Here is a 23347-nt window from a genome sequence, read left to right on the forward strand (position 1 = left end):
CTCTTCTCTCTTCTCTACCAGACAAATATTACACACCGAGCCACACACAAAGAGGGCCAGAGCAGTAATGAAAAGAGCAAAAGCATGGCCCTTTTTGTGCTGCTTTAACGTCACCGGCAATTAATTCCATGGCGGCGGCAGGCGGACTAAAATAGTAATGCTTAAGCCAACAGTGCATCGACGCCTCCTATAAATTCAAATCTATGTCAGCCCTCTCCCATTTACCCATCCACTCACTAAAGTGTGTGTGTGTGTGTGTGCATAATACAGTTTGTGAGCTTATGGCCTCTGAAGCACATTGGAAAGAAAGTTCAATTTAATGGATAGGCAGCTGACAATGCACTTTGATTTTCTGAAAATAATGCAATCATATGCTACATTCACCTTTCAGGGCTATTAACAGACAGTGTGTGTGTGTGTGTGACAGGTGTAAAATGAGCTGCACTGTTCTGAAATACAGTCTGCCTTCTAATAGGCTCTATTTTCTTCTTTATTCTCTGTTTGGACTGGTGCACAGGTAACAAGTAAAGCAATGAGAAAGAGGAGGGAGGGAGGTCACATTGCTTTGTTCCCTCTCTTTATTTCCTCTGTGGTTGGCTAGAAGGGACAAAGAGGGAGGGAGGAAAAAGAGAAAATGAAGTGAGTTGTGGGTGTATCGATCGATGGGTCAGGGCTATTGATCAGGGAGTGGAGAGAGAGAAAGAGAAAGAGATGGAAGGATGGGAGGAGAAGCAGAAGGAGAGGTGAATGATGGACTGCCTTGTCTGGGAAGGAAAGACGCTTGGGGAGGGGGTCACCTATTGAACAGCTGCAGGGCCCGTGGGGTCCATTATGGATGGGTGCAAAAACTAGGCCAGTGATGGCTGAGCCAGCCCAGGCCCCAAGGAGCGGCTCTCATCAACTCCTCATGATAGACTAAAGCTTTGCCTTCGATATGCCCTGCCTGAGCTGTTCAGCCGGCCACATCAATATTAATCTATAGGCTTTAGGGGAAGATAATACCATTTCCCTCCTGGATCTCAGATTTGCTCCTAAATGGAGACACAAAGAAGGACGTCCATCTCTTCTCCTCTGTCTTCACTTTCCCATATGGGCCATTAATGCCGCCTGGCAGACGACAGGTTCCCTTTAGTTTCTTGTTTGAACATAATTCATCATCCGTTGCCTGCAAAATTGGTCAGTTCTCCTCCCTGCTATCTAAAACTCCCTCCAGTGATGATGGCACAGTGGCGCCTGTGATTAGGCATAGCGATGAGGAGCATATGGAGCAGACCGCCTCCCTTTTATCCACTGCAAACCAGTTCAGCACTTGAGAGCTCCTGCTTCCTGGCTTGCCTTCCAAGCTCTCCCCAGGTTTCCTCTGAGTCCCATCCTCCTGCCATCTGCCACAGGCTTGGGCTCCCTCCAGATATCCAGTGGGAAAAAAAACACTCTCTTCCCCCCGCTCTCTCCTAACCACAGTGGGAGCCAGCACGAAGGCCCAGTCTCCTCTCCAGCACTTTACTTTAAAGGACACTGCCAATGTGTTGAGCCTCCTATGGGATGATCAACTACTAACATTGCATGTAGTCAAAGAAATAACTGCTAGAATGATTTGAGGTTTCAAAGGATTGCCTTGAAGTGATGGCATGTTGAAAAGCCATACCTTTCAAATTTCCTTTGATACCTCCTGAGTGACTTTTGAACACCCAGCACACAGGCCAGTGCCAACTTCTACATTTAGGACGATGAACTTGTGAGAGTTAAAGAGAGCTGCAGTATATATATTCTCCTTCTTTCTCTGCACGGCCACCTGCTGTTTTCCCTGGGAAACTGGAGCGGTGTGCAGTGGAAATAAACCAGAGCGAGAACATGTTTGAAACGCCAAGCTGTGGTGAGTGTGACAGGGAGGCAGGCTTTACTCTCTTGCTAATTCTCCCCACTTGAACGCAAACACACACACGGCACACAGTCTGTGCTTTTTTTTAGATGTGACGTGAGAGGAAATGCAACATTGATGAAACATTTTACAGCAGTGATGTGAGATTGGGTGAAAGAGATGGAGTGTGTGAGCTTGAGCGCAAAAGACAGGCGTGGAGGAGATGACGTTGGCTTTAGGGGATTGGTGTGTGTGTTAATGTGCGTTTATGTGCCAGAATGTGTGTGTTTCCGTTATCCGCGTGTGTGTGTGGATGTTCTCGTCGTTGTGAGAACTCCAATCTTCCCTCACACTCCCACGCAGTGCCGAGTTGCAATTAGCGAGTGGAAAGATTGCCATGGTGCGTGTGTGTTTGTGTGTGATATGAAAACCAGCTCAAGCTCCAGAGTCCATCATTGGCAGAAGGTGAGCCGCATCAATGAATCTTGAGATTTGAAGGAAAGAGCCACTGGCACTCCTCCCCTCATGACACTTGTTTAAGTAAATAATTGAATCCAGGAGTGCGTGGCATTCATGTATATTGCAGAGCAGCAGAAATCTGTCCATCAGGAAAATCTCTGGCTGCCTCCTGCTGGCTTTGTGGAGGAGATGAGAGTTGACATCTCCTCCAACCAGGTGCCTCCATTACGGATAAGAATGTTAGAAACCTGGAGGAACGGGAACATTGTTACATCTGGGAGGCTGAGTTTGGTTCTATGGCTCCTATGGATGAGAGCTTTTGAAGTGAAGGCTTGTGGGAATCACAGCACAAAGACGAGCATGAAAAAAGAATGCAGGCAGAAACGTGTCATCAAGTTGTCATCCATCTTGTTGCTGTGTAGACGTGGGTTGTTGCAGCAGTCACATGTGAGTTTTTCGATCACACGAGTGCTAAATTGGCTATCGATGGATTTGTCTCATCGTGGATTGATGACTGAAGGTTTCACATCATAACAATTCTCTTGCAATTGTATTTGTTCGTTTGCAACAACACAGTCCAGGCTGGAGGAGATTTTGCACTCTGTACACATCACAATTTTTTCATGAATGTTAACCTTTAACTGGAATCATGCAAGTTCTGGATACAAGAACTTCATTGAAGAAGACGAAAGAGTGAATGTTCCAGGTGTTTACAACAGGCCAGTGTTCGGATCCTGCGCTTCCCAAACTGTTCTTTGGGATGTAATGAACGTTGCTTCCTCAAGTGGCCGCTGCAGTTACGACTAAACCCAGACATTCAATCGAGGGAGGAAATTAGGATTGCTGATAAAGTTGAAGAGAATAAAAAAGACTTAGCTTCACTCTTTCACTCTCACAATCTCTCTGTCCTCCTCACTCCCTGCTCCTGTCCCATCCTGATTGAGACAAATAACTCAGGGTTTTTCCTCATATACCCTTCATGTATTTTCCCTCATAACAAGCGTGATTAGGCAGATGTCCCAGATTGTCATAAGCTGTCATATTTCTATACTGATTTATGAAGACGCAACACCTGCTGTTGTTTCAGACACAAAAGATAGAAGAGAAAAAAAAGGAGGCAAAGAATTGGTTTGCAGCTGTTTGGATATGTAGAACTGACATGCCCCCTGCTGTTTGTTCAGTCAAATATGTGTCCATTATGTTGTTTCTTGAGTCCAAAATGGCGAGTATAAAGTAGCTAGTACTAGATGTATGCAGAAGTAATAATTGTTATGTAACTCAGCTTCTGTGTAACATTGTGTAACATCAGTAGACACTGAAATAGAAAGAGAGAAATCAGTAGCTGTCAGCACGGAGAAGATGACCTCGGGTTCTGTATGTTGTGTGATAACTGACTGGACTGTCCACTGGTCTAAGTGTCTTTTGGAGTTTATTCTGAAAAGTCCATTATCAACCGCAACACATATATTTAATTAGTAAAATGCAGTGACTTTGGTATTAACAGTTTTAGCCAACAAATCTTCCAATACTCCAAAAAACAGCAAATACAAATAAAAGCCGTAACATGGTACTCGGCCAGCTCCAGTAAATACTAATGTACTTTAGGTTTTAGACTCGATAGTGTATCTGCAACTTATCTCCATCTACATCAGCGGATAAGTGGTTCCACTACAAAAACCGGGAACCGTAACTTATCAGCAAAAGCCACATTGAGGCAATCAACATCTTTATTGCTAACATACTTGGTATGGTACTCCAGAGAGAGAGAAAGGAGGATCTTTGCGGGTGAAAGAGAATTTATTCAAAAGATAAACCATTAATGATTCAGTATGTAACCAAGTTTTGTAGTTTCCAGAATGGTCCCATTTTGGTTCCAAACACAGCTCCAGGGCTTCTTCTGGAACATGTGTGGAAACCTCTTTCAACAAGGTCTCAGCCTAATTGGTTTGGCAATCACTGCACTCTCCTTCGACCAAACAAACTCGACAAAAGGGAAAACTGCTTCAGGGGGTTTGAATAACATCACACATGAGCCAGTGCAAAACTTCTTTTTAAATCTTTAAGAAATTAAAAAAACAAGTTGGCGTGCCAACAAGTAAGAGCACAGAATGAAAAGGGGGAAAGTGCAAGATGCATGAAACTTTGCTGTGAGTTGAAGAAGTTTTAAGATGATTAATTGGTCAGCTTACAACAAAACTGTATCTGTATCTTCCATATCTGCAAAACATGGCCCAAGGATTTGTTTGGATGAATGTTTAGGTGTCATCATACTTCAAACAAACCTGAGCTTGGCAAAGCTTGAACCAGTAGAATCTACCCTTGGTGCCCTGTGCCACTGTGGCTTTGGATGAGGTGTTTATATGTAACCAATGCCAGTGGGACTTCATTAAAATTAGATAGGCACCCAAACCCAAGGGAGGCTAGAAATAGCAATGATGCAAACTCTGCTTCAATAGGAGAGGAGGTGCAGGAACAACAAAGACACTAGAGAGAATAAAGGAGTACAGACCAGTAGATGACATTTTTTACAGTATTTTCAAATTAATAATGGCAGGATTCGCTCACGCTTGTCTCATAAAATCAATTGGGTGTGATATAACAATCGACCGCTTGCATTTTTTATTAAAATACCCTCATAGCCGTCCATGAAGGCCACTGGTTCACTGCGTGCAATAATGAGGTTGATGATTTAGATGAATGACAAGTTGCAGTTTCTTTTCTTGCTCGTCTTAATATTACAATTCACTGACCATTTATCCTACAATATGACACACACACACACACAAAATGTATTGTCTTACAGTCTGACAGAGAATACAACTAAGATTGTATTATACCATCAAACACAGATTGATATGCAATGACCTTGAAAGATTGCTGTTATTGCGCCTTGAAGGAGGCATTATTATGAACCGCTTTGGGTTTGTTTCTGAATTTTGTTTTCAAATATAATCCCCACATGACATATTATTTCATATTATATTCATAAAATATTACATCTACTCGTAATAATTCATCCATGACCTAGAGATGTGAATAAGGAAATTGACTGAAACACAAACAAGCATGAAATATTTTTAAGAAAGTACTGGTTGGTCCTCAGTGGGTGCTGGTAGGCGAGGGATGCATTCAGCCTCAATCTCAAACCAGTTTAGTGCTTTCTGTTACTTAGATCATTACTTTAATCATCAATTATGACGCTGCCTACAGAGTGATTGCAGCTGGTGAGCTTTTGTGTGATATCCTGGATTGAATGATGCACACATTTCGAAATTGGAAGGAATTCTGATATCACGTATTTCCCTCTGCTGCTCATGTTTCTCCTTAACCTTCCCTCACCTGCTTTCCTCTTTCAAATACAGTATTTTTTTTTCCAATAAAAACACTCTGCGGTTTCCCTCCTACCCATCTCTCCACCTGACTCTGTCTCAGACTTTATCGCTCATTTCCTGGTAGCCATAGTGTTGTGGAGATGGCAAAGAGAACCTTGGAGTAAATAAGTTCATCCTCTGCGTTGGCGGGGGGAGGAAGGGGGGTCAGGGTTCAGGCGCTGGGCTTGCCTGAGTGTGTGTTTTGCATTCAGGAAGGAGAGGGAGAGAAATTGATTGCTCCCATTTTTTAAATGTAAAAAATACTGCACCAGCCTGCACACCTTCAACCAGAGAGCTGCTTTTACAGGCAGGGATGAATAAACGGGTAGCTCTCAACAGTTGCCATGATGAGAACAGGGATGCGGCAGGACAAGAGAGAACGAAAAAGAAAAAGTTTACCTATGAATGTCTCCATGATTTTCTTTTCATGTATGTGAAAAGCGATAGTCTCTAATTGAGCTGGGAGGTTTCGTGTTATTGCTCTGTGTGCAGATGTTTTCTTTTTCTTTTTTTCCACACTGGGTCTTGTATAATTGCAGTGAGATTAATAATTGACTGCATTGGTTCCCCCAGGGCCACTAACCTGAGATCAATACAGCCCTTGTAGGGGTTCTTTTTCCTTAGATACTTTAACAGGTACAACACTGGCCATGCTGTGTTTGTTCCTCTACTCTCATGCCACACTGATATACTGCATCACTTCCAGACCCTTGACTTTTTTGCTGTAAATAAAGACATTGACATGCACGTAAGCTAACTTCCCTGCAACTGCTAATCAATACCTCACCGATCTATTGCTGTTCCTCACACCTACACACTCACAGACCTAGTATAGCCTCCATACTGCACACGGCCCCAGTGTATTAGAGTTAGATTTTAAAAATTAGAAATCAGAATTTGAGATAGATTCCTTTTCAAAGTTCCACCCAGCTTTTACGAACATCCATGTGGAGGCAGGAGGTTCACACGGAAACAACACATGTGTTGGTTCTAACCTCCTACAAACCTCCTACGTGCGTGACGGAAAGTTTCCACTCACACCCGAATGAGGCAAGCTGCTCCCCACATTGCATCAACGCTGGTTGCCATAGTAACCTTTCCCTTGCTACCAAGGTCTTTCGGCACAGCCCCACTGATGGAGAGGCTAAAGCCCTCTTATATAGAGAGAGAGAGAGAGAGAGAGAAGAGAGAGTCGCCGAAGCTGCCCGGCTTTGGAACACATCTGTATTACTTAGCGTCAGCTGAATAGAAAGGTGGCTTTTATTAGGAGGTAAGTGGAAGATGTCTCCCGGGAGTGCTAGAGCGTAATGAATTTAGACTCATCCAACATTAATGTAATGCCATTTCTGTGGCACTGGTTAATATCTTCCACCATCAACTTCCATTTGCTGTTGCCGACGGTCAGTAGGTCATCAGTCAGTGTCAAGGCCACCGATCACGGCACAAGAAGGTTACACCTGAACGTGTTATTCAACATGTTTGCCATTTGCGCGTCACTGCCCCAGGCTGCTCAGTGACTTTACCGCTATTCCTGTCACCCATGTAAAGTTCAGGCAGAGAAGCGTTAATTATTCATGCTCACCATCCCTTCATTTCTTGTATCCTCTCCTTCTCAAACTGGAATACTGTGAAATAATTCAAAACATGCAGGTATCCACGTAGGGAGAATGGCGTCTCTTCTGTGAAGCAACCATTTTATCTCTGTCAATGCAATTCCGTCAAGCCTTATTGGGTCTGAATCTATTTATGCTTGCCATGACACACCATTTCTCCCCTGTTCGCTATGTTTGAAGTAAATGCAACAAGGCAGCAAAACAATGAAACTGATCAGACATTTCAGCACAAACACGGTCTTTGCAGAGAGTTTCTCCACAGAGTAACACACAATTTCAAAGCAATAGGAAGTGATCAGTTTGGGGCACGTTTATTGACTCTGCATCTGTCTGAAGCTATCGAAAATCAAGCAACTTGGGGAGAAAATGTCACCCAAATAATATAATGAGTAATGAAAAATGAAATCAAAGTAAATACTATTCTAAAATTGGAATCAAAAGCATTAAATATGGCAAAGATGCAACTCAAATTCCCCAACAGCCAGATCCTGTTTGACTCGATCAACTTTTTGGGGCTTTGACAGCAGAGAAGGATACAGAGATATAGAAGTCACACACACAAACAAACACAGGCTGAGGAAGATAGATGCCAACTCGCTCATTGCTTGTCCCTTGCTTCTTCTTTGGCATTGTGCAAATGGTTCATCTTTGGAAAGGACAGGGGCTTGTGTTTAGCTTTAGTGATGTTATACAGCATGTTCTCAAAGTAGTGTGTGTGTGTTCGTCAACTTTGACATAATTTCAACTGGAGTAGACGGCCACCCTGACAAGTGTGAAGTGGACATGTTGTCTTTTCTCCCCAGTGAGATCTGTTTCTTCAGCTTGGAATGGAAAGAGAGACTTGTGGAGCTGAAGCTGTAAAGTCTGTGGGGATTGAGGGAGATTAGTATACACATACATACAGTCATTGAACTTTAAAAGACATTCACACGAAAGCCTCTCAAAGCTTACATTCATGCTGACACTGGTTAGCAGTCATCCTGGTCGTGGTGTCCAAGAAAAGTTAATCTTAGGCATAAAGAAGCCTTTTGGATGAGAGGTGAAGTATTGTTGCCTGAGATTAACTTTCCTTGGATGCTCTCATTAAAATACAATCTGTAGCTCAGCTTCTCCCGCCAGCATTAGCTGTAAAACCATGCAGTAGTCACAAGCCAGATGTTATAAGTTATATCAGAGCAGGAATCAATATGTGCATTTGGTATTACTGTCAGAGATCATTTTGCTCATTTTCATTTAAAGCTCTGCACGCACCTTTGAGATTTGTTCAAGGTAATATTGTATTCACACAAGCGTACATGGCTCATTTCAGCTGGCATTGAATAAATATGCTCCTCTTCTGCTAATGAGTGTGTTACAACTTGAAGCTATAATCAGATTGTTGTGCTCTGAGCAACAGATCTGGATTATGCCATTGTGAATCAACTCAAGCATGTAACTGATCCATCGGCTTACATTTAGCCTAAGCACTTTGTGTAAGCATCGCCTCACCTGTTGTACTTCCTCACTTAAGCCGATTCAGCAAGGATTCATGTACTTGGGACCCTATTAACTCCATCTATGGTTGAATTCTTACATTTTTTACCTTAATACAAGATCAGCCAACGTTGTGATTAAAGTACTAAGAACTGTTAAAAGCAGACCCACTTCCTCCAGTTTGACATTGGTGTACAAGAAGAAGAAAGAAAACAGACTAAAGAATACATTTTCTATAACTATAAAGGACACCCAACAGCAAGGGCAGCTCAAGAACTCTGCCTTATGCCATAGACAGCTCCATAATAAGAAATACATTTATTTTTCTTTCTTCCCATCCTCTGAGCTCAGCTGGAATCTTCCTTATTGCCTGGACACACCCACAGAGCAGCCCGTGTCCGGTACACATACACATTTAATATGCGTCCTACTCTGACGCTTCAGGTGAGGAAGAGAAAGAGATGTGGAAATGTCACGGCTAGTATTATAGAATTCCCAGCAGAAGAGCATTCATGTTGGCATTATAAGCACATTTGTTTTCTGGGAAACGGAAGGATGTGTGGTATTGTACTCCTCGATTAGGTTTGTTCCCTGTACCAATATTATCTGTCTATATATGGAGAAATGTTTGGAAACAAGCTACATTAGTATTATGTCAGAAAAGTAATTTTTAAACACAAGCATTTAAGTTTTGTATGGAATTAGACCGATTGCTCTCTGCCCAAGTGAACTATGGTATTTTAGGTTCTGTCTCTTTAAGGCCTTCTCCCAAACAAAATTTAATTTTATAGGTTGAAATGTAGATTTTCCCCAAAACATTCAAAAGAAAATTGCCCTGCCAGGCCACTGTTGGGAATAGCTGAGACAAGGATGAAATGTCATCACATCTGTGGTCTTTGTTCTGCCTGTCTGTCTACAGGACATGTCCACAAGATCCTTGCTGTTCCTTTATTACAGCGCCTGCACCCTCCAGAGAGCACCTGTCAATCAACAAAGCCACTTTTTTTTTTCTTTGAATTTTGTGTTGATTAAGTTTGAGTTGTAGGTTGTGCACTTTTGTTTTCAGCAAGCTGGCATTCTTTGTAGCAGAGGATACGATACTGTGCTTACGCTGAAAGGTCATGACATCATTTTCCTGATAGCTTTGTTTACATTGTTTAGAGCGGAAACAGTCCACATACACAATTGAGGGCGAAGTTTCGGAGAGGAAGGTAAACAAAATGCTGCAATGAGACTAAAACAATGAGAAGATGGGACAACAACGCAAAGGTCTCCATCAGTCTATTGAGATGCTCAGGTAGAAAACAAGGATTAGAGCGATTAGAGTTTGGCAGCATGCTGCTATGACTTCTATATGTGGACAAAGAGGAAGAGTGTTACTCTATACGTGCTAGCTGGAATAGCAAATGAATCCTGATCTGTGTTTAGATGACAGGAATGTGTCTGATCTGATATCTGATCTGACAATATCTGATTACCTGTGCTTTTTCTAACTGTTTACGTGTGTGATGTGAGCTTCATGTACAACATATCTGAAGTAGGTCACACGTATCAGGTGGTGTAAATGTAGCATTGGCACTCTGGTGTCCATCAGCTAAACTCTTCACCAACGTGATCTGGTTACATTTTGCTAGTGATACGACTGTGTGTTCATCAGTAGACCATTTATAATCCTGTTTACATGAGGAGCACTAAAGCTTTACTGGGTTTTAGTCACCATGTTGAGATGCCTATAACTCTCCCGCTCTCTCACTCTGTCATGCTATCAGACTCTCTCTGTCATACACCTCTGACACAGTTCGATTGAATTTCACCCCTTGTCACTCCGCTCGCATGGCTTCCCCTCTGACTTCTCCCTAACACACACTTGCATACAAGAACACCACACACGGCGCCTGGTGTGAATTGAGAAACAGTGGGCCGGCCGTGACAAGGCTTTCGTACTTGCACCTAGCTGTGCGCGCGTGTGTGTGTGTGTGTGTGTGTGTGTGTGTGTGTGTGTGTGTGTGTGTGTGTGTGTGTGTGTGTGTGTGTGTGTGTGTGTGTGTGTGTGTGTGTGTGTGTGTGTGTGTGTGTCTGTGTGTGTGTGTGTGACACCTAATGTCTACACCTCTCAGACACACACGCTGTCAGGAATACGGATGCATTCAAGGATAGCATTGCACCTCACATACACACATCTGCACACACACTTCTTTTCCCCCTGGTACAAAAGAAAGCGAGCTCAGGTAGCTGTCAGGCGGTCTCCCACGGGGAACATTGGGCAAGTCAAAAACAGCCTCCTCGCCTGTCACTCTATACGCACACACGTACACATGCACACACACATACACACACACAGTGCCATGAGAAGAGAGACGGAATTAGATGCCTAAGGTAGATTCATGGCCAGTTGTCCATGCTACACACATACTCACTGTGTGTGTGTGTCTATGTCTGACTGTCCATCCAGTACAGCAACAACAAAAAACACCATGCCAGCCAGTGGACAAGGCCCCTTGCGTTTAGCCCTGGCCTGGGAACGAGTGATAAGAAATATCTGTGTGTGTGTGTGTGTAGTGCGGTGCAAATGGTGTGCATTTATTTGTGACATGTATATCCTCGGCCGCTCGTGGAGTAGGCCCTCAAGGTTTCGATTGGAGTCGGGTCTCTGTGCTTAGCCTGCTTTTGTCCATTGATTTCCAATGGAGCTGGGTACCTGTGAGAGCTTGCCATCTCTTTCAACACCCCCCAGTACTGAAGCAAGGACGTCATGCCAGCTGGCTGCCCAACAGCCCACATGTGGGCACTGAGCCACAGCAGCTGGAGCTGCCACCACACGGGTCAATTACTCTCTAAGTTGGTGTTGTGTACACAGCACATACACACACACGCTTGGTACACGCTCCCTCTGGGGTTTGTGTTTCCAGCAGTCTGACAAAGTTTCGCGTTTGCTGTTTCACACTTGATCAAAGCTAAAGAGACAGAGAAAACTTTAGGTTCAAAGCTTCGGAATTTGTTGTTGCAGGACTTGAAGCCTTGAAGTGTTTGAGTGATCTTGAGTTGTGTTGCCGTGTCTCCATGCACTCCTGGACGTAGGATCATTGATGTTTTGAAGACAGATGTCTTTTCAGACGGTGAAAATGAGCTGTCCACCAGACTGTGTATCTGCAGGCTCCTCGTGGAGAAAAATCAATTGTAATGGTGTTGCTTACCTTTTGTTTATATTTAACTGTGGAGCTTCTCCAACCTGAATTCATCAGTAGTCATAATCGCTCTACCAACACACAAAGTGCCTGCTGTGCGTTCAGACTGATTCTACATGAATTCATTGAGAGCATCTGTTTGCTTTACGCTAGCGTACACTACATATGTGAAAACGAATGCATTCGTGCTCCTAAATGTGTTCATCAAAGCTCCCATGGCTGAGGCATATTGAGATGAATATGTAGAGACATGCATATGTGCTATGACAGCATGTGGAAAATGCCACTGCAAGTCTAATTAACTTGTGAAAAAGAATTCAGGTTCAAATAATCCAAGCTGCCGTTTATGTAAAATCCATTTAAGTGGAAAAAATCGAACCATCAATCAGCCGATTTATGGCCCACTAAATCTGAAAGGACTCCTTTTCACAACTGCCTTTAGTTTCAGGCAACTAACTGCAATTCCTGTTCCCCATGCAATAGCATACAAAACACATTGTACCTCATGCAGTATGTTAGAACAAATGAATTCATCTGTTTTTTGTCACTTTTCGTCGTACATCTGTTGTAGTATCCTGGGGATTTATGGTTTCATGATGGTGTTTTGGTGAATAATCCACTGCACAGATCAGTTATGTATCAGAGCTCTGAGTGCACTGGTGAGCTGGATATTCAGAGACATCAATAGCAATGACATACTAACAAATCACTAAAATGCCGATATCATAATAAGCTGTTATTGATGTAAAGCCTAATATCTCCTCTTCCTCTTCCTCTTCCTCCCCTGGCAGGCTGCAGAGGGATGCTGTGCGGTTTCGGCGCCGTGTGTGAGCGTGACCCGACAGACCCGAGCAAGGCGGAGTGCGTCTGTAAGAGAGTGATGTGTCCGTCGGTGGTGGCACCTGTTTGCGGGTCGGACTCGTCCACTTACTCCAACGAGTGTGAGCTGGAGAAGGCCCAGTGCAGCACGCAGAGACGCATCAAGGTGCTGCGCAAGGGACCCTGCTGTAAGTACACCTGCCCACCTGTCAACCAACACACCACATGTGATCAGCACAGAGAATCCAGCACGGCTCACACGGTCTCAATTTGAGGAGGAAAACATTTCTTCTGTTTAAACAAATAGAGACTGATTTGAGATCAATTTGTCTGCTTTTAATGAAAGGGAACTCATTTTAAAATGTCTCTTTCAAGTTGTGCAGTGATCTGCCTTCATCTTTTTTTATCTGATATTTTAGGATTAATTTTGCCGGAGTGCAAGCAAATACCTTTTTGAAAAGATAATAGAGCCCTGTGTGTCTTCTCAATTTTAAAACAGTTGTGTGGGTGTTTTTGTTTGATTTGTTGCATCTAGTCAATTCATAAAAAAAGATTGACACTCGCTGAGATCAGATTTGCTCCTTTGATCTAGAAAATATCAATCAAGTGCAAAAATACCATTTAGTATAGTTGAGAAAACACCTTGACCCAGGTCTGACAGATCCCATTAAACTCCTGTCAGAGGTGCATTTAAAAGCTGTAAAGTAGAGCTGAATAAAGTGCTTAAGCCGTGCTGAATGTCTGGCTGGAGGCATGAAGTGGAACAACAGAAAAGGGGACATGGGATTTGGATGTTTTGATGTTTGGGACAGACAGCTAAGGCAGCCGCTCCAGTACCAATCACAAGTCTCCCAGTGACACTAAATTGCTTGTTATTGTCAAGTAAATGGATTACAACCCAATCCTGATACAACAACCATATCCATCCCCAATTACACAACACGTGCCCATTATTTCCAATCTATTGTCTCTCCGGTATGGCAGCTGTCTCCCACAAATATGTGCCACTCAATGTTTCCCACTGCTGGCCATCCAGTATGTTCCGCATCCCTTCGCCCCTGGTGTGTGTGCCTGCAGTCCCACTGGAGCGCTCATTGCTTCTCTTTAGCAGAGCTCATGAAGATCCAGGAGCACCGAGGAGATTGGCGGATTCCGGCCAAAGCCGCTCCATTGCAGCAGCCTCAATAACTACTGCGTTTCATCAGTGGCATGCCTGCTTGCCAGTGTGCGCCCACTGCTAATTCCAGGGGTCTGATTGTAGTGCTGGCTGGGACCTGGCACTAATAACATGCTTGGTGGCTGCTAACCACCGGCAGAGAGGAAATGCATGGAAAGAAAGGATGGAAAGAGGCCAGGAAGGATGGAGAGAACAGTGAAAGAGAGAGAGGGAGAGGAAGATATTTTGAAAGAAAATATTAATGAGTGACTGAACAGACCAATGAAACAGATTATATCCAGACAGTGAGGGAAAAAAATGGTGAAACGGCGATAATGATGGCTTTTGGAGCATTAAGGCCATCAGAAGCACCATAATTACCCCCTTGCTGCCAACCGCAGGAGACATACTTGGAAAAACGAGCGACCTGGACATGTATAATTCTTCTAAAGAGATTTCTGATAATTATAGTTATTTGTGAAAATGACAATATACTGTCAGCCAGAGCGCTTCTCTCCTCCCATGACATGTCACATTTGCAAGTAGAAGCCAAGTACAGTTCATTTGAGCCTCCTTAATAAGTGGACATACTGGATGCTGACCCGTGTTCAGGCAGTTTTCTGTTCTTCTTTTTCACCTGAATATGACTCATGTAAACACAGAACGTTTCAGAGCCTGCATGTAGCTGGCATACTGGTGGAATTTACCATGACTGATAAAAATGGGTGGGTTTGAGGGTGTTAATGTCAGACAGTTTGAATATGAGCTCATAACTCCACACCTGAGCCGTATCAGGTGCTTTCTCCCGGCCTTAGCCCTTAACCTTAACCTAACCTAACCTAACACAACCCCACCCAACCCCAGCCTCAGCCCAGCCCCTCCATCCTCTCCCCTGGCCCTTCTGCCCCACCCCTTAAAAGTGCCCCTTTGGGTGTTTCTGCCCATCCCAGCCCTACCCATTAACCCTAACCTGAGCCATTTGTGGCAATAGTGCTCGTTGCAGCTCCATTTCGTTTGTGACTTATAAACAGCCGGAGCGTTTTAAAGCCTAAATAATGTGTAGGTCTCTGTTCATTCATGGAAATTCAGTTAATTGAAAATGATGTCCAAATACTGTTTTAGGGACCCTTTGTGAGTCATATACATTTGGCAGCAGTTCAGCCCTGTGTGTGCTGCAGTTCCAGTTGTTTTAAATGCTACACAGGAGAATGAAATTGGATCTGCAATCTGATCGCACAGCTCCCATTGAACTGTCACAGTGTAACCGTAAGTCACACTGGCCTGATGAGGTCAGATATTTATTAGATTTTCAAATTCCGGTTCTTCAAGTCAGATGAAATGCTATAGTGTAACCTCAGCCTAAGTGCACTACCTCAGGGCCGTCTCATGGCTCAGCCTCAGTCTGATGTGGCTCTGGAGTGGGAGAACAGCTAGTTGTCTAGACTAAACCATGGAACATGTAGAACCAACCGTGACATAAGGGATAATGGGTCACAATTCCCTGATTAGCGATTTCTAGGGTACATATGTATACGTATGTTCCATTCTGTTCAGTGTTGTCTTTAGCACATCTTACTCAGGGCTCCGCGACATCATCTCACCTTACAGGCTGCTCGTGAAAAGGTGGTGTCATTTTTACATTACATTGGTAAATTGGCTTTGTTAATACATGAAATTGTAAGTAAATATATGAATTCACATTTGTCTATAACACAGCAGCACTTTTAGGAATTGCCCACAGCTCACAAACTCTCTTTTTGAAGCCTTAATAGCGAGACGACTTCAGTCAATAGAAAGCTTTTAGAAAGGCTGCTGACCGAAAAAAAAAAAGCAAAGATTGTGAGTCTTCAGCAGAGGGGAGGTTGAAACAAAGTCTTAAGATGAGGTTAAAGCTTTTATCAGAAGAGCTTTAGATAAGTGTCTGAGTTTGTGATTGGGATTACCTCTGTATTTATGTTTTATTTATTTATTCTATAAGGAATTAGAATGAGCGGTCACTGAGTGCCAGAGGACAATTCACGTATGCGTGTGTGTACTGTATGTGTGTGCTTGTGTGTGTGTGTCAAGAGGTCAGGGACAAGCATACTGACAGGTACTCATTCTCTTTGTGCCTGCAATAAATTTGGCCAGTGCAGAGGTCCTGGACGGGTCAGTCTGACTGAGATTATAGAGTTGTCAGGATTGATGGAGGAAGAGAGCAAAAGAGAGGAAGACAAAGCAGGGAAAGACGGAGTGAGGGCAGCGCTGAGAGAAGGAAAGAGATGGCTTTTAACTTTAAGAATAGCGTTGGCGGTTGGATTGATGCTTTTGTGAAAGGCTCGTCTGACTCGTTGGATTTGAATTGGGGGGGGGCTTTCAATGGGTCTAAGTGAATTGGCTGCAATTCTGAGGAGCTGTCATGTCCAATTCAAACCAACTCGGGGGACTTCTCTGGCACTCAGGAGTGCATTCATACACATGTCGCCTCCTTATGAAAGGACATGAGGTGTGCCTACATGGAGCACATTTTGTTAGAACAGTCTGAGTTTTGGATGTTTTTGTGGTTGAATTCCTCACGGTGGGAACCCACTAACATTTGGAAATGTTATGGCATTAGTTGTGCAGCAACTTTTGAGTTTGAATTGAACTCGCTGGCAATTCTCATTGAAGAACCTCCTGACTGTATGTGGCACTGAATGGGTGCAGGAGATTTTTGGTTGGACTGCTTATGCTGTGCTCAATGAGTCAGAAAGAAGTGTGTGATGGACCTCAGGGACATTTGGTCAACAGGGAGGGGGGGGGGGGTATGCAGTATGAGCTGTGAAAACTACAACCCTGACTAGCTGTTTACTTTAGTAACATATTGACATGAAATGTTCCCGCCAACACATTTGATCGACAGGCTTGTTGGGTGTATAGCCATGTTTCACAGGCCGTGGACGTTGCTACAGTGTGCATCATTGAGCCAGATTCAGATACAAGCGGGCGCTTTGAGAGAGGCCGTAAAAACCCGGGTTTGTTTTCACTCAGTGAACAGAGTGGTGCTGCTTTTAGAAATTGCAGAAGTGGATTTTTGAGGGGTTTTTTTTGCACATTTTCATAATGCTAAGATTTCCAAATTTTTGCACAAAATTAAAACAACATAAAAAAAGTACAACCCCCACATTTTAAAGAAGGTGAAAATCCTTTCTAGAATTTCTAAGAATCCCTTTTTGATCCTTCTGAAACTGAAATGTCAAGATAGGAAACCATGACAAACCATTTAAAAAGTTAAAATGTGGCGTAAAAACAACTTTTCCCCACATTGTGGTGTACAAAGCGCTGGCTTATTTACAGTGCACACTTTATTTACAGTCCAAACCCTCTATTAACTCTGTTCCCTCCTGTCTACCATAAATTCCTCCCCTTTGGCACGGCACTGGACTGACAGGTGCTCGTAGATTTACACCGTCCTCGCTGCACTGTACACTTCAGAGCTCAATTTGTCTCAATAGCAGAAAACCCACTTACTACTGCTTGTAACAACATTCATTTAGCACCTTGCTCATAACACTGAACTGCCTATTAAGGGCCAAGGCAATTGTGAAAGCCTCCTCTGAGGGCGAGACCAAACAGCCCTTACATTGTTACTGTGCCAGCACTTAGTTGCCCCCTGTACTCCACTCTAATATTCACATAACCTGCCCAGCTCCTCTCCAGCTTCTTCATTATCTCGCTTTTCGTATGAGATGGATGATTTGGGATGGCGGGGTTACATTTCTGGCGGTCGGGCAGTGGGCGGGTAGCGGCTGAAGTTATTACCAAAATTAAAAGGAGAACCTCGTCGAAATTGGCCCGTCAGGACACGAGATAAAGACAGGAGACAAGAGGAGAAGCGGTCCGTTAAGACGAGAGAGACGGAAAGCACGGGCAGCAGAGGCACTTTTGGGCTTAGACACGGGGAGGCAGCTGTGTGTGCGTGTGTGTATGAGTATGCTATAATCGACGCGCACCATGTTGGCTCTGCTAATATTGGGATTGGAGCGCAGAGGTAAATACACTCCCCTCTCCCACAGAGCCTGAGAGCAGCTGCTGAACTCATCATGTGTGGCCACTGTGCTGGAACCGTGGAGTTTTCATTCTTTTCTCACTTTTTCACCTGAGCTGTGCAGCAAGTAATGCAAAAATGTGGAATGTGTGTGTGTGATGAATGATGTTGGAGAGTGATCAATGGAGATTGATTTTCCGATGTGTGTTTGAGACACTCCCCACCCTTCAGTCTCTTTCTCTCCCTGTTTCTTCTTGCCCACCTGGCCGTTCCAGGAGAGTGAATCTCTTTGAATTGCCTCTCCTGAGGTTTATTCCATATTTTTCTTGTTTTTTTGTTCCCTCGACGTCTTGGGGAGCTTGGGCGAGGCCAGGACATTGAAGTGTGAGCCCTTTGTGTGTGACATCAGGGCTACACAAATGAATTTGACTTATATGTGGAGGAAAAGGACCTATGGGTCAGGTTTTGACCTCACTGACGGATTTTGGGGCATTTTAAAAACACTTCCAGGCACTTTGTAAGATACAGAAAAGAAAAACATCTTGTCAAATCAACCAGTGTAGAAGCTGCTGTAGGTCTTAGACACATTGTTCAAAATGCGGCCAGCTGGTTTGCTTGTTTGCTCATCATTCCAGGAAGTTTAACTAAATGTTGTCACTTGTCACTTGTTTAACACATATATTAATACAGCAGTTCATATAGTTTCATGTTATTGCTACCACTCATTTTCTCAGCTCATAAACAGAGGCAGTAAACGTGTAGACGGCTGACAGAAATGTCAGTGTGAAGCAAGCGACAGGTTCAGCTGTCACTCATACTTATTCATGAAAGTAATTAAGTCACATTACATTCTGCTACACAAGGGGCATTTATATACATTATGGTTGTAAAATGAAACAAAGTGATCATATAGTGTGAGTTGTGTTTTGTCAGTTGACTGTTTATCTTTGATCACTGAGAACTGAGTGGAGCACGACAGCTCTTTGTGCTTTACTCCTCCAGTTGTCGGTGAGAAACAGCTTTTCCTCAGAGAAATGAAAGCTGACATGTTCGGTGAGCCCACCTGAGCTGTGGCCTTGTTAAGGAGTCTTGTCTTGGTGGGTGAAGCTCTGATTCATCGCCCCCCCACTGTGCTAAACACCGGCTGGTTAAAGGAGTTTGGGATCCTCGTTCAGCACCAATGCTGGAGACAAAGTCAAGCCTTCTTCAACCTCTTCCCTCTTCCTATTCTACTATTAGCTTATGCTGTTACTGCTCTTTTGTTGCCACGGCGATATGCTTGGAGTCCCCCTGTGGTAAAGGTGTTAGATGGTGGTGATCACTTCTGGCTTGGGTAAAGATAACACCTCCGCCTGGTTCAGTGTCACTGAGCAGTGTCAAAGTCTTCCTCTCTTCATTTCACTCGGCTGCCTTTGCCTTTCCAATCGAATCGTCCTTCCACTTCCTTCCCTTCATTCTTTCCTTGAACCCTTCTCTCCCTTCTCTCGTCCCTCTGTCCTTCACACGTCCCTTATTCCCTCCTCGCATTCCTCCTTTCCTTCTTGTCTTTTCTTCTTCTTTCCTTTCCTCCCCCCTCTCCACTCTCTCTTTCATTTGCTCACTGTTAGACATGCCAAGAATATCTTGCTCTTGCTCTTGCTCTCCTCTCTCGTCTCTCCCCCTCACTTCTTTCTCCTCTGGTTGCTTCAGTTTCTTGCTGCTTTTCTACTTCTGGCACACACACACACACACACACACACACACACACACACACACACACACACACACACACACACACACACACACACACACACACACACACACACACACACACACAGTGTAATCTAATTTCTCTGGGGTGATTCCTGAATCCTTGTAGAGACACGTACACATGCACATAGACACAGGGGTGAGAGGTCACAGTAAATAAGTCGGTTTCCGTGCTTTCATTTCCCCAGGGCATTGACTGGAGTTTGGTATTCATAACCATAACATGCGCCTGATGGTCCTGTGTTGTGTGCGTGCGTGCGTGCGTGCGTGCGTGTGTGCACAGATGCTGTATCTAAAATCCTGTACATGCATAAACTGTATGTACAAATATATGCATGAATAATTGTATTCACACGCTGCAGGCATTTCGTAAGCCAATTAATTGTATATGTATATACGTATATATACACAGTATACTTTACATACCAGCCATTGTTCTTCATTTACATAAACTCACATGTAGATACACTCACACTCACACACACACATACACACACACACACACGTAGCAGAGATGGTCATGGGATTTGTGAGATTTCTCCATCTTGCCTCACAGTCCCATTCATCCGCCACTACTTGTAAGACAAATCATAACCCTCTCTGCTCTGTTCACCTCGCTGAAACCTGCAGGCAAACACTGATTATGCACAGACACACACACACACATTTGTATACACGTACACACAATCGCTTATTATCTCACAAAAGCGTGTGTTTTGAAGACTTTTTTTAATGCATTTATGCATTTAGCTTCTCCTGAATAATGCATAGTTATTTGTTATGTTTCCTTCTTATACTTGGAGTGGAATGTTAAAGAGAGCGAATAAGAGAAGCAGAGTACATGTTGAAAACGTGAGGATAACAATCAGCTAAGCACACAATAGGGGAATGTTTTATTTTTATTTGTTCGGCGCAACAATGGTGACAATTGTCAGGATTGGGAATTCCAAAGCTTGTGGATTTGTATGCTGTGTCTGTGAGGGTGTGTGTGAAGCTGTCACACAATACAGATGTATGAACCAAACTCTCTCTTGTGACTTTTTGTACAAAAGCTAATCGATTTTGTTAGTCCAGCCAGTCAGTTTGAATAATTATAGAGTTTAAAGGCGGAACAACAAGTTTCTGTTCTAAGTTTATTCAGCGGTGAGTGGGAGGTGAGAGTGTGACTCCTGCGGTCACATGAAGTATAAGGATTTAGGCGGCTAATCTTATCTATCTGAATATGTTTTCTCTCAATACACACACACACATTTCCAGAACAGTCTTGAAAGGAGTTGATTTATATTACAGGGAAGATTAATTTATGTTTTTCAGTAAATGTTCATCCAAACTGAGTCACACAGATATAGTTGTGTGTTGTTGTTGTTGCAGCAGTGACATTCTATAGCATCCCCAAATGGCTCAAAACAACATTGCCAGTTTATCACCTTAAGAAAATAAAGCTTTTATGGCTCCATAACAAACAAGCAGCCTCATTCACTTTCAAACCTCTGAGACACTACAAATATTGAATTCAACCTATGTTCATTTGAAAGAATTCAATATGTGTGATGCTCCAATTTATGCACAAATCAATGGAAGTATCTCCTGCCTTGCCTTTATTATTACTTCTGAGCAGCTGCTTGTTCCTCCCTATGTTATGTCCTGACACAATATCCTGTTTTAAATGGATAACAGGGGCGAGATGCGATCATAAAGCTCTCTCTCTCTCTCTCTCTCTGTGGCATGAATGAGGTCATTTTTATACTGTTTATCAGAATCACTGGCAGACTGACGGACAGACACTTTTCTCTGATCATAATCAAGCATTCATTAATGCGAAATTAAGCCAGAATACGTTCACATCTCTTAACTTAACAGAGAGAAATAAGCCACACATATGGAGCAGCAGTAATAATGTCTGCCAGAAAAAGAAGACGACGACAAAGAGGATCAATCCGAGCTATTTTTACCCACTATTTGTGCTGCATAAATGATCTTACTCTCTGCTCCTTCGCTAGCTTCATGATGTCTCTCTCTGTCACCCAGAGACGCTTTCCAAAGTAGCTAAATGAAAATGTTGTCACTTTAAACATGGTTCTATGTCAGAGGGCTGGAGGAAGCACACAAGAGGTTAGAGGAGTTTGTCAGATTTGAAACGTGCATGAGTGAGAGACAGACATGGATTAGTATTTGATCCTCATTTATTAAAATCTATTCCCCATCTTGGGTGCCAAACAGTCATTAGTATGTATTTCTGTTTTGGGCTTCAAAAGGATGGATTTGGTTTTTGGTTTCTGTTGATGTTGATGTTTCTCCAGCTGATATGTGGAGATTTATTCTAAATCACTGGGAATTTAAAACGGATGCCTTCCCGTACTCCGTACCTCTAAAACACTCTGTATTCTTGCTCTATCTGTTGTGCGAGAGACTGTGTACGTCCACAGATGTGTTTGTGTAAAGAACCGACAGCTAATTTACTTCTCAGCAGCTTTGAACAGCATATTGCGCCCAGCGGCCATCACTCATTAACAAGTGTTGATGGCAAAGGCCAAGTATGATTAACTAAATGCTTTGCTGCACACCAGCACTGATTCTGGCTCCGTAACACCACTGGCTCACACTTAATCAGAGGCTAATGAAAGGAAGCATGTAGCAAAGGCACCATTTAGCCAACATGAGCCCTCCCTTCCTCTTCTCCGGTCCAGGATCATCATCCATGAGGCGCATTCAAGGCGTCGCTCTCTGATAGAAGATTATCGATTTGAAAAACACAAAGTCTTTTTGTCTTTCTGTCAGTGATGTTTTAGTGCTGCAAACATCCAGTCAGTAAATCTGATGTGCGGTGTGAATGTCTTATGCAATAATCCATCTGATAACTGAGTGTAATGACTTTTTATCTTACTGCTTATGATCCATGGCCGGTTGCTATAAAGCTTTCCAATCTGCAACAGCATAAAGGTATTATCGATTATATGAAGCGGGCTTAAAGAGGTAAACAAATGAGCACTTAATAAACAGCTGGGACGAGGGGATGGCAGATTTGGCACTAAGGTCCTAGACTTAAGTCTTAATCCAACAGGCACAACTCTCGGTACAAGCACTGACAGGTTTCCAATAAGTAATAGAGAGTTTTTTTATACGGGCCGGTAGGGAGGTACGAGGGTTTAAGAGACTGTCCATCAACTCCAGCTGTCAAGCCACCCATCCTGTGGACGAGTCCTCCAGCTATACACGCAAGGCTTTCTCACACTCCACACACACACACACACACACCTAAATCCAGATCCAGAGGCTTTTCTTTAGTTCAATCCCCTGGAGCTCTGCAAACAAGATCAAATCAATCAATGAGTTAACACTGGGAGAACTGTACACGAGATTGAATGTGTGTGACTGGACATTTTGATTTACAGAGATCTGGTTATTGAACCGTCTTAAACTTGAAGATTGTATTTCTGGTGACGAGCAAGTGATATAACGTTGATGATAACTTATTGAAGATTATGTTTCCCGCAATCAATACACACAAATGCTTACCGATCGTAAATATTGACATGTCCTGTGTACTCAATATTTAATGGTGCTTTTTATTAGTTTGTTCCTTAAGCCATTTGAGAGAGTTAAACAGACAGGATCGTCTGACAAATCACATTTCACACACACACACACACTCATACAC

General features: G+C 43.3%; 1 protein-coding gene across 2 annotated transcripts in view; it reads left to right on the top strand.

The window, feature by feature from the left end:
• agrn (agrin) overlaps positions 1–23347 on the top strand; it is a 224083-nt gene that overhangs the window by 119606 nt on the left and 81130 nt on the right. For both annotated transcript variants that reach the window (XM_076167235.1, XM_076167236.1), the window contains one exon: positions 12751–12966. In XM_076167235.1, coding sequence (XP_076023350.1) covers positions 12751–12966 — 216 coding nt within the window. The remainder of the gene's footprint in view (positions 1–12750; positions 12967–23347) is intronic.

Source organism: Genypterus blacodes, unplaced genomic scaffold, assembly GCF_046128005.1.
Source record: "Genypterus blacodes isolate CSIRO-AG114 ecotype Tasmania unplaced genomic scaffold, CSIRO-AGI_Gbla_v1 ptg000156l_1, whole genome shotgun sequence".
Classification (NCBI taxonomy): Eukaryota; Metazoa; Chordata; class Actinopteri; order Ophidiiformes; family Ophidiidae; genus Genypterus; species Genypterus blacodes.